At 62.8% G+C, this 9,379-nt stretch overlaps 4 protein-coding genes across 4 annotated transcripts in view; 2 read left to right on the forward strand and 2 right to left on the reverse strand.

The window, feature by feature from the left end:
• Positions 1-175: 175 nt before the first annotated feature.
• Positions 176-1,683, forward strand: F751_2833 (putative steroid-binding protein 3; the record flags this gene model as incomplete). Its single annotated transcript, XM_011398146.1, has 5 exons — positions 176-437; positions 660-829; positions 1,047-1,158; positions 1,296-1,385; positions 1,547-1,683. The coding sequence occupies 5 exons, from the start codon at positions 176-178 to the stop codon at positions 1,681-1,683; spliced, it is 771 nt and encodes a 256-aa protein (XP_011396448.1).
• Positions 1,684-1,879: 196 nt separating this feature from the next.
• On the reverse strand, positions 1,880-8,285 carry F751_2834 (Phosphoglucan, water dikinase, chloroplastic; the record flags this gene model as incomplete). The annotated part of the gene is made up of 17 exons (XM_011398147.1): positions 1,880-2,025; positions 2,160-2,486; positions 2,665-2,790; positions 2,934-3,024; positions 3,134-3,286; positions 3,508-3,926; positions 4,177-4,288; positions 4,461-4,642; positions 4,869-4,996; positions 5,191-5,381; positions 5,602-5,670; positions 5,823-6,005; positions 6,163-6,427; positions 6,539-6,780; positions 7,061-7,504; positions 7,889-7,964; positions 8,233-8,285. The coding sequence occupies 17 exons, from the start codon at positions 8,283-8,285 to the stop codon at positions 1,880-1,882; spliced, it is 3,207 nt and encodes a 1,068-aa protein (XP_011396449.1).
• A 312-nt stretch (positions 8,286-8,597) lies between these two features.
• Positions 8,598-9,379, reverse strand: part of F751_2835 (Zeaxanthin epoxidase, chloroplastic) — a gene marked incomplete at both ends in the record, with an annotated part of 2,570 nt that continues 1,788 nt past the window's right edge. The window contains one exon of the mRNA XM_011398148.1: positions 8,598-9,163. Within this exon, the coding sequence (XP_011396450.1) occupies positions 8,598-9,163 (566 nt within the window). The remainder of the gene's footprint in view (positions 9,164-9,379) is intronic.
• F751_2836 (hypothetical protein) lies at positions 8,917-9,138 on the forward strand (the record flags this gene model as incomplete). The annotated part of the gene is made up of 1 exon (XM_011398149.1): positions 8,917-9,138. The coding sequence occupies one exon, from the start codon at positions 8,917-8,919 to the stop codon at positions 9,136-9,138; it is 222 nt and encodes a 73-aa protein (XP_011396451.1).

Below are 9,379 nucleotides of genomic sequence, written 5' to 3' on the forward strand. Positions count from 1 at the left end.
AAACCAGTGCACGGATGCACGGGTTCATTCCCGTGTGGGCACCTCGAGGTGAAACGGCATCGCCCAGACAAGCAAGTCGTTGATCTCTTCCTGTCTGCTTCCAGTGCATGTCCTCTGTCTACCTGGTTCCCCCAGCTCCCTTTTCCCGAATTGCTGGTGGAGCGCAGCGGCCACAATGGTTTTCACGATATTCTCGTCCATATGTGCCATAGCCTTCGTGGCGATATTCTCCTGGATGATATTCACAATCCTGAGGGTCGTGTTCCAGTTCTTCTTCCCTCGCAAGCTGGTCGCGGTGAAGCGCTCCTTCCAAGTGGGCGACGTCACGCTGGAGGAGCTGAGCAAGTACTCTGGCCAGGATCCCTATCTCCCCATCCTCCTGGCGGTGCGAGGCCGGATCTACGATGTGTCCGCCAAGGCCAACTTCTACGGACCAGGTGAGCCTGGAGGGCGCCAGCGTGTTTGTCGAGAGCCTTGTTGTTCCGGCTGGCCTGAGTTGGGGCCTGGGGGAGTTGGAGGTGCATCTGTCATCATCGAAGCAGACTCAACAGGCCTCACGGCAGGATGAAAAGGCATACATTCTTTCCAATGGGATCACTGAGCCGTCAACTGGCGGTTCCTGCTCACAAATTCATGCCCAACACACCTGCCATGCACAGGCGGCGGCTACAGTGTGTTTGCAGGGCGGGAAGTGGCGAGGGCTTTAGGGAAGATGCAGATTACAGCAGACCATTGCAGCGCTGACACCTCAGACTTCACCGAGAAGGAGGAGAAGACGCTGCAGGAATGGGTTGACAAGTTTGACCAAAAATATGAAGTCGTGGGAAAGGTATGGTGGAGTTTGTGGGGTCCGAGCTCAACATTGGAGTTTGGGAGCAGTTTGATCAGGCCGGGAATAATCAATAGGAGAGGAGCTGTCTCTGTGAGACGGGCATCATGCATGGCGCGGCAGGGGAGCAGGGCGGTGCACCCTCGCTTTGTACCTTGGCCAAATGGCAGGCAAGGTCACTGACCAATTACTCCACATTTCTCGCATCCTCACCCAGGTCGTCCCCGATTTGAGTCTGACACTAGAGCAGCTGGCTGCATATGACGGGGAGACAAACCCTGCTCCCATTTACCTTGCCATCAAGGGTGTCATCTTTGATGTCACTAGAGGTATGCTGTTGAGGTGGCCAACTATGGCTGTGAGTGCCTCAAGTCACTTGCACCCCCATGGGCCAGCTGAGCGTGCGCTTGCCCAACAATCCATTCCTGCCCATCCCCACAATCCCCTGTTCCCCCTGCTCCGACAGGGAGTCAGTTCTATGGCCCTGACGGGGCTTACCCCTTTGGGGGCCGGGAATGTGCACGGGCGCTGGCAAAGTTCTCAACAGAGATTGATGGTGAGGACACTAGCACTGGCTGTGCCCAGATGGAAGTTGGCTGATGCAAGTGACCTCATGAACCTCTGGATAGCCGAGGGCGAGGGTTCTTGGCCTCTGCCGCTGTCCCAACCTCCATTCATCGATTGATCATCCTTTTCTTCGCCCTCTCCTGCTTGCAGACTGCAATGATGAACTGGCGGACTGCACGCTCTCGGAGCTGGACACCCTGCGGGATTGGCAGGCCCAGTTCTATTCCAAGTACCCCATTGTGGGGAGGGTGGTCAAGGCCAGCGCCACGGCAGCTGCAGCGGAGTGAAGAGGCTCCTGCGATCACAGGACAGGAGCACAAGCCAAGAAGGAATGGCATACACAAAGCAGCATGTTGGTAGCGGCGTCGATTCTCACAGAGCAACTTGATGGCAACCGGGTGCGCTGCACATCCGACGTTCCAGTTGATGGGCCTGTTGAAATCGCACAGCTTTGCTCCTGCACCGGCCTCCAGGCATTCACCATCATGGCTGGGGCCGGGTCTGGACGATGTAGAGCTGCCCGGCTGCGATGCAGCCCTCCACATCCTGTGCACCGCCCATCTCCGCCTCCAAGGCGGCGCCCACGCCCAGCAGCCGCCGGGAGAGCTGCGCCCGGGCCTCCTCGGAGCCTGCAAATGAGCATGTCCTTCCGTGCTCACGGCTGTCGTGCTGTAACACACCATCGGTCAGGGGAGTGCATCACAACCCTCCCATACGGTCCTCTCCCTGGAGGCCGGCACCTGCACACAGCTGTCACCCGCACCTGACAGGGCCTGCGAGCTGTAGTCGACAGTGGTGGGAGCGAGGGTGGCCACGCCACCCTTTCCCGTGCCCCGCGCCACCAGCCACGCGGTGCTGAAGTTGGCGAAAGAAAGCATGCGCAGCGTGTCGCCGGCCTTGCCGATTTCCATGCGCCAGGCGGCACCGCGTGACCCCGTGGCCAGGATCTCGCCCTGGCCCGGGGCCACCTCGGCCCACATGACCCCGGCGTCGCGGGTGACCGGATGGGCGGTGTGCAGCACAAAGGAGAGGTCGGGGCAGAGCTGGGGCTGGAGCAGGACCGCCATCGCTGCGGCCTGGGAGGGGATGCCTGCGCAGGCGGGTGAAGGGGGTTGTGGGGCTTCGGAAGGCCTTGCTTTGGCAAACGGCGTCGGAGGCGTGGGCGACCCAGCACAGTCCCTGCGCTTCCCAAATTGTCAACGAGCAGCATGCAGACAGAGCTCCAGGGTGGCCGAGGCTGTGCCGGCGGAGCACACAGAGCCACTCACCCCCAGCGCCGCGGCTGAGCACCGCCCTCCTGCTGAACAGGGAGGCCCAGACCAGGGCTATGCCACGCTGCAGCGATGTGGCACTGCTCGGGTCAATCCCGGGGATGGAGTCGTAGAGGCCGGCACCTGGAGGAGTGGAGAGGGGGAAAGAGTTGGATGGTGAGGTGTGGCTGAAGTGGGCAGCTCGCATTAAAACTGTGTTTGGCACCTCTAATGCTGCAGTATGTTGAGCCAGGGGAGTGCTTCCTCCTGCACCCTCCACCAGCAACCTGAGAGGCCTGCCAAGTCCTCCACGTTTGCAGAGGACCGGGCAATGACAGGTGAGTCTGCAGGCAGGGAGTCCTGCAGTGCCTTGATGACCTGCAGAGCAGAGAGGGCGGAGGAATGAGCCTGGTGTCGCCTCTTCAAGGTGGCAGAGAGCCAGGCACCGATACTCACCCACTCTTCTCCTTCCTACCGACCTCCGCACCTCATCTGGCAGCTTGCTGCTGTTCAGGATCAGGCCCTGGACCTCCTCACAGAGCCGCGCCAGCCGGGCATTGCGAGGGTCGTCCTCGGGCTCCCGCAGCATATCATCCAACTGGCTGAGGAGGTCTCGGAAAGCCGATGCGTGGCCGCCAGCCTGATGAGTGAGGGGTGAGAGGGAACATCCCGTCAGCTCAGCTGCAGGTCTCCATTCGTTGCTGGGCGGTATGGCATGCGTTGCCCAGTACATATAGACGGGTCTCATGGGTTTTTGGTCAGAAGCCCTTGCTCGCCAAATGCATCAGTGCCATTCCTGACCTGTCCGCCACTATACACCGCCAGAGCTTCCCTGCCAGCACCACCCTCCTGATACCTTACCTCGAGGGCGAGTTCCATCGTGCCAAAGGGCAGGACGACACCCGGGGGCGCCGCAAACTCGCTGCCGCTGTTTCCTTTGGAGTCGACGGCCAGGCGCGAGAGCCGGCTGCAGGCAGCGGCCTTGGAGCCGCAGCTTCCTGCCTCCACCTCAGCCAGGGGAACAACGGCTGCCGAGGCGGAGAGCTTGGAGATGCGGCGTGGCGCCTCCCCCTTCCAACTTGGCGCGCCGGCTTCGGGGCGTCCCCTGGAAGCCTTGCCTGTAAGACCGGGCGCGTCAGCCGCGCCAGACGTCAGAGTGGTGGCGTCCGACACCGAGCTCAGTGTCACGTGTTTGCCCAGCAGCGGCGCGATGCTTTCCTCAAAGAAAGCGTCGTCCTCCACCAGCACAAAGGGCACCTGCTCCTGGCGAGCCCGCACCCCTGATGAGTGTGACAACGGGGGGCCATGGGGATGGTGCAGAGGTTTGATGTTCTGATGGTAGATTCCTACCATGTGCCTGGCGACCAGAGACAGGCACAGGCACAGCGCTGCTGCCGGCTTATTGAACGCGGGGCGGGGGGGGGGGCAAAAGCCACACTCTCCTGATGTCACACAGGCGGCTGGTTGAGTCAATAGACGGCCTCGTCCCCTCCAAAGGGGACATCACCCCCCAAGCACACACATGCACACCTAGGTGGGAGAGGTGTGGGATGTCGTGGCGCAGGATGATGCCGCGGAGGTTTGGACCCAGGGCCCCCACCTCTTCGTCCCCGGTGGCAGATCTCACCACCAGCACGCAGGCCTGTGGTGGGAGGAGGCCCGGTGAGATGCGCAGAGGAGTAATGGTTGGTCATCGTGCTTGCCTGATTCCCTCCCCGTTGATGAGGGCTGCGAGGCCCAGGATCCAGGGTGTGTGGTGGTTTGGCAATCAAGCTGGGCCCGTAGCCTGAACCCTAAACGATCGCAGCACCCACCTCGACACCGGCGCAGCCGGGCTGCAGGGCATCCACCTCCTGCAGCTTCCCAGAAGCTTCCCCGCCCACCACCACGTCAAAGGGCGAGCCGCCAGCCACCAGCTCGGTGCCCTTGAGCAGCGTCGCCGCCAGCTTAGAGAGCTGGAAAACCACACTGGCACGGATCTCAGCCTCCGTGAACACTGCGGGTAGTGGGGATGAGGGCTATGGTGTGCATAGGCAGACAAAGGGTGTGCAGGAAGCTGTGCAAAATGATCCATGGCATCAAGGTTGGGAATTGCAGCAAGGTATCATGGCAAGGAACCCTAACGCTGCATGTGCTCACGGCCAACTTCGGCCCGTCCCCTCCTCCTCAGGCCTGGAGATTCTCTGCACCGTTTTGTCGGACCCCACCCCACCCCCCTGCACCTGAGCTGATGTCGCCCGACACCCCCAGCGCATCCCCCAGCTTCTGCGCGCGCTCCGACAGCGAGTCCATCAGGATCTGGCTGAAGTCATGCGTCAGCCGGCGCAGGCGCTGCAGGGAAGCCTTGAGCCTGAAGGTAGAGTGACGGAGCATGGAAGCTGGCGGTATGCATGCTCATGCACGCTTGCGGGAAATGCGGGCCGTAGAGTCAGCCCAAAATAGCTCCAAACATTCCTGGCACTCAGGCAGTATACTCCCAAGGTCTCACGTGCACCTCCCACCAAAGCCTCGCCGGCCCCCAACCCCCCCCTCCCAAGCACCCACCTGAGGGCATTGTCGCGCTCCCCAAACCCGCCTAGCCGCTGCCAGGTGGCGAGCTCCTGCTCCAGGGCAGCGCACTCGCGCGCCAGCCCCGACCCGGCGCCCAGGCCCACCTGGCGGAGGCCGAGGACCAGGGAGCCAAGGGGCAGCGCCCAGCCGCCGTCCTTTCCTTGGACGAGTGATTCGGCACCGCCCTTTCGCATTGTGTGTGGAGGGGCGCTTTTGTCAGATTCGAACAACAGAAGGCAGAGCATGCTGCAACAGACACGTGGAGAACAACAATATGAACTACTCTGCCATTGCGGACTCCTCAAGCCGCTGCGAAGAGGTTGGGGTTTTCTTGACGGCGGGAAAGGTCCCCGCCCACAAGCCTGACCCTCCAGGTCCTGCCCTGCCCCACCGCACCCACCCCACCTGGCTTTCGAGGAGGTTGCTGAAGCGAGAAAGCAGGACGAATGCATAGTCCTCCGCCTGGATCTCGGCCTGCCGCCACCTGGGCATGGAGACGGGGCAGGGGGCTGTGTCTGCGACACCATGCACCAGCGGGCGCTCCGTGACGGCAAGGAACGCCAGGCCTGCATGCCAGCATGCCGGCTCCCGGCAAGCTCAGCCCCCCGAACCACGTGTGCATGGACTCGCCTCTGACGCCCGGCGAGCACGCCGTCGCCCACGTCGTTGCGCAGGCCTGAGGAGAGGCGGGAACAGAGCAGCGCGCGCAGCGTGCCCAGCGTGTGCAACGTGTCAACCACGTCGTTCATGTCGGCGCTGCTGCCCGCTGCCTCCAGCTTCCGCTTGGCTTCCAGGAAACGCTCCACGATCTGGGTATTTGGGGAGTGGTGGGGCATGGGCGGCGGCGAGGGAGGGCCAGGTGGGGCGGAGGAGCATTGGCTGCAACTTCTGACCTCATGTTTCCTCCTGTCAGCACCAAGCAGCGGTGACTTCCCACCTAGAACCAACCGCCCACCAAAAGCCCACCTGTATATCGGAGGGGTCGTCCCCTAGGCTGGGCCTCAGGGCGGCCAGGCTGTCCGTCAGCGACCCAGCGCTGAAAAAATCACTCAGCTCCGCGTGGAACCTCCGGAACTCGCCCACAAAGGCGTCGGGGTATTCGCCGGGGTGGCGGGTGATTCGCCGCAGCATGGCCTCAGTGGCCACCAGGTCCTCCGGCCCCGCATTCCGGTGCAGCTTGTTTTGGATGGTGTGCTTGATCTCCTGCTTGAGCTCGTGGGGGATGTCGTTCCTGCGGCGTAAGGGAGGAGGGAGGGATAGGGAGGTGGTGTTGATTACGATCCTAGCATCCATTCGCTGCCAGCACGCCCTCTGAGCAGCATAATTCCCCCCAATCCTATACCTGTGCGCAATGTCCCTGATGCGCGTGAGGGGGGTGGAGGCGGTGTAGGCGGCGTCGAAGGAGGGCAGGTAGGCCTGCAGCCGGCGGGCCAGGAGGGCCAGGGCCTGGGCCTCGCCGTCCTTCCCTCCCTCGGCAAGCACCCACTCCAGGGACCGGAACATGCTGCGCGCCAGCTCAGCATGGTGGTTGGGCCGGTGATGGCCCCCACTCTCCGCGCAGGCCAGGGTCCCGTTGCCAACCCACTGCATGATTTGAAGGGGGGGAGGAGGGGTTTAAGGGGAGCGATTATTGTGAAGAGAACGCAATCAGTTCTCAATTCGATGGTTGTTGCTTGCGATTCCAGCCAGGGAGGGGACTTTTGGGTGTGGCGTCTTGTGTCAGACAACCCTGCTTGCCCTGATGACTCCACCCTCCTCGTGCCAGCATGCAAGGATGGGCACGCCCACTTGGCGGCCCCCTCCTTCATATACTTGATATCCAGGAGCCCAGACCCCCCCATCCAAGCACCCACAAACGTCTCACCTGGAGGTACACATAGGCGGCGGCCACCGCGTCCAGCCTCGGCCTCAGGCGCGGCGCAGATTGGACCAGCAGCTTCTCTGCGACTGCCAGCTTCTGCAGCCAGCTGCCCGCGTCCCGATCGCCATTCACGATCTCCAGCGTCGCCCCCTCCAGGCCCTCCGTCTCCCACCGGCCCTGCCGCTCCCGGCTGTGCTCGTTCCCCTGCATGAAGACCGGCTCCTTTCCACTCCAGCGAGCACGAACCGGCGAATCGTCGCTGGCGGGGCCCTGGGTGCCTGGATCAGGACCGGGGCTGCTGGCGAAGGGGCTACCGGCCTCTGCCTTCTTCACGACAGCCTCGGCTGCTCCCCAGTTCAAGGACACGGCAGCGTCGGCCTCGGGGGCAGGGACGACGTGGTTGGACCCCGACTCCCATTCCACATTGGAGCCGGAGATGCTGACAAACTGTGTGCTTGATTGAGGGAGGGCTGTTGTGAGGCAGCGGCCTGCAAGCGTCAGAAGGGAACTCAACGCAGGCAATCAACGCACCTGCTTGGCAATGACGAAGGGAGATACACCATCTCAAGATAGTGTGAAGGACCGCCCAGTCCACACACCCCAAGACATGGCAAGACTGGGTGCCATGTGTCCTTTACCACCTTCTACCCTCCATTTGCTCATCCATTCTCACTCCCTCAAGCCACCAACTTTCACCACCTTGAACTCCAGGGCCGTTCCAGGTTCTAGATCCAGATCAGTCGTCCACACATTGCCATCCGTCCATGCCAGCTCCACACCCTGTCTCGGGTTCCAGTCACCCAGTCGGGGACCAGCGCCCACCAGTCGCACCGATCTGCCGTACCCCACGTCGCGCTGCACGCCAATGCGCACGCTCACAGTCGTGGCTGCCGCTGCAAGGGTGGTCCTGCTGAGCTGTCGGCGGGTGTGAGGCCTTGCGCCACTCGACCGTCTGTGTGGGAGCTGAGACGCCAGCCCCAGTCTTGCACCACAGTGCAAGGGATCTGTGGGGTAGAAGAACGGGTGAAGTTGAGAAGCATGGGCAAAGGACGTGCCATGCATTGTGTATTGATGGGTTTGTGGCTTGGTCCATGGGGGACAAGGTTTCAGTAGTCCCCATCAACACACCTGGTGCGGGCCGTATTTGGGAGGAGCGATGGACGGCAAGTCCGCACTTTGCGTTGTTGCCAGAGCCTGTGCGGCTGGCATGGCTCTGGATCACCTGCATGGTCTGCGGCTAGTCTGCAGACGTACCAGGAGCTCCTCCGACGAGTGCGGCGGGCCGATACCAGGGTGCACTGATATTCAAAACTTTTGATCGCTGTAATGGGTTACGGAGCCCGGTAATGCACATAGATTCCCTGGACACATTCCTGTCTTGCCGGTGTTCCCTTGGGGCGTATGCGAGAGATTTCTGGCAACCGGCCCCGGCTTGCTGGGCGGATCCGCCGAGGTCGATGTTGCCTGAGCTGCTTCCTCGGCTCCCTGCCTTCAGTCGGCTACGTGTTACCCCTCCACCCTCAGATCACAAAACCCCATGTCATTCCAGGCGTCCACAGTCATAGTTGGCATGGGACAGGAAGTGCGCGGGCTGGAAGGCCCGGCTCACAAACGCGTCCCTGGCGGCGGCCACCACCCCCACCGGCGCCTGCAGGATCTTGCCAAACAGGTTGGAGCGCAGCGTGAGGGGCAGGGTCCGCCGCCTGCGCTGCGCCTCGTACTCCCGCGCCGCCTCGCGGAAGCGCGCCGCCCTTTCCACCCCGGAGCCGGCGTCGCGGAAGCCGGCCCGCACCAGGCCCCGCGCCAGCTCCACGCCGTCCTCCAGCGCGGTGCAGGCCCCTTGACCCAGGTTGGGGGTCATGGGGTGCAGCGCATCCCCCGCCAGGGTCAAGGCCAGGCCGGCGCCGGCGACGGCCCCGGGCCAGATGTCCCACCTGTCGCCCAGAGCGTTGCGGGCCAGGTCAGCGTCCGGAGTCGCGTGCACGGCGGCTTCCACGCCCCAGCCCCACCCCGTCACCACCCGCAGCGCCTCCTCCCGGGCAGAAGCCCGGGCAGATGCCTTTGTGGAAGGGGTGTCGTAGCACACAAACCAGTACAGCTCCGTGTCTTGATTGGCGGGAGGGCAGGGGAGGAGGAGAAAGTGGGGCTGTGGAGTGAGTGTTGCTGCTCTCTCCCGGCATGGCAGGGTGGGCGTTCCACGGTGCAGGCGACAGCAAAACGCTCTGGCCGCAGGGTCAGAGAACCCGCCTTGTGGGAAACTGTCATTGCGCTCCCAGACCTCCTGTGGCCTCCTGCAACCTGTGACCCTCTTACGCCGCGCCG

Source organism: Auxenochlorella protothecoides (assembly GCF_000733215.1).
Source record: "Auxenochlorella protothecoides strain 0710 unplaced genomic scaffold scaffold30, whole genome shotgun sequence".
Taxonomy (NCBI): domain Eukaryota; kingdom Viridiplantae; phylum Chlorophyta; class Trebouxiophyceae; order Chlorellales; family Chlorellaceae; genus Auxenochlorella; species Auxenochlorella protothecoides.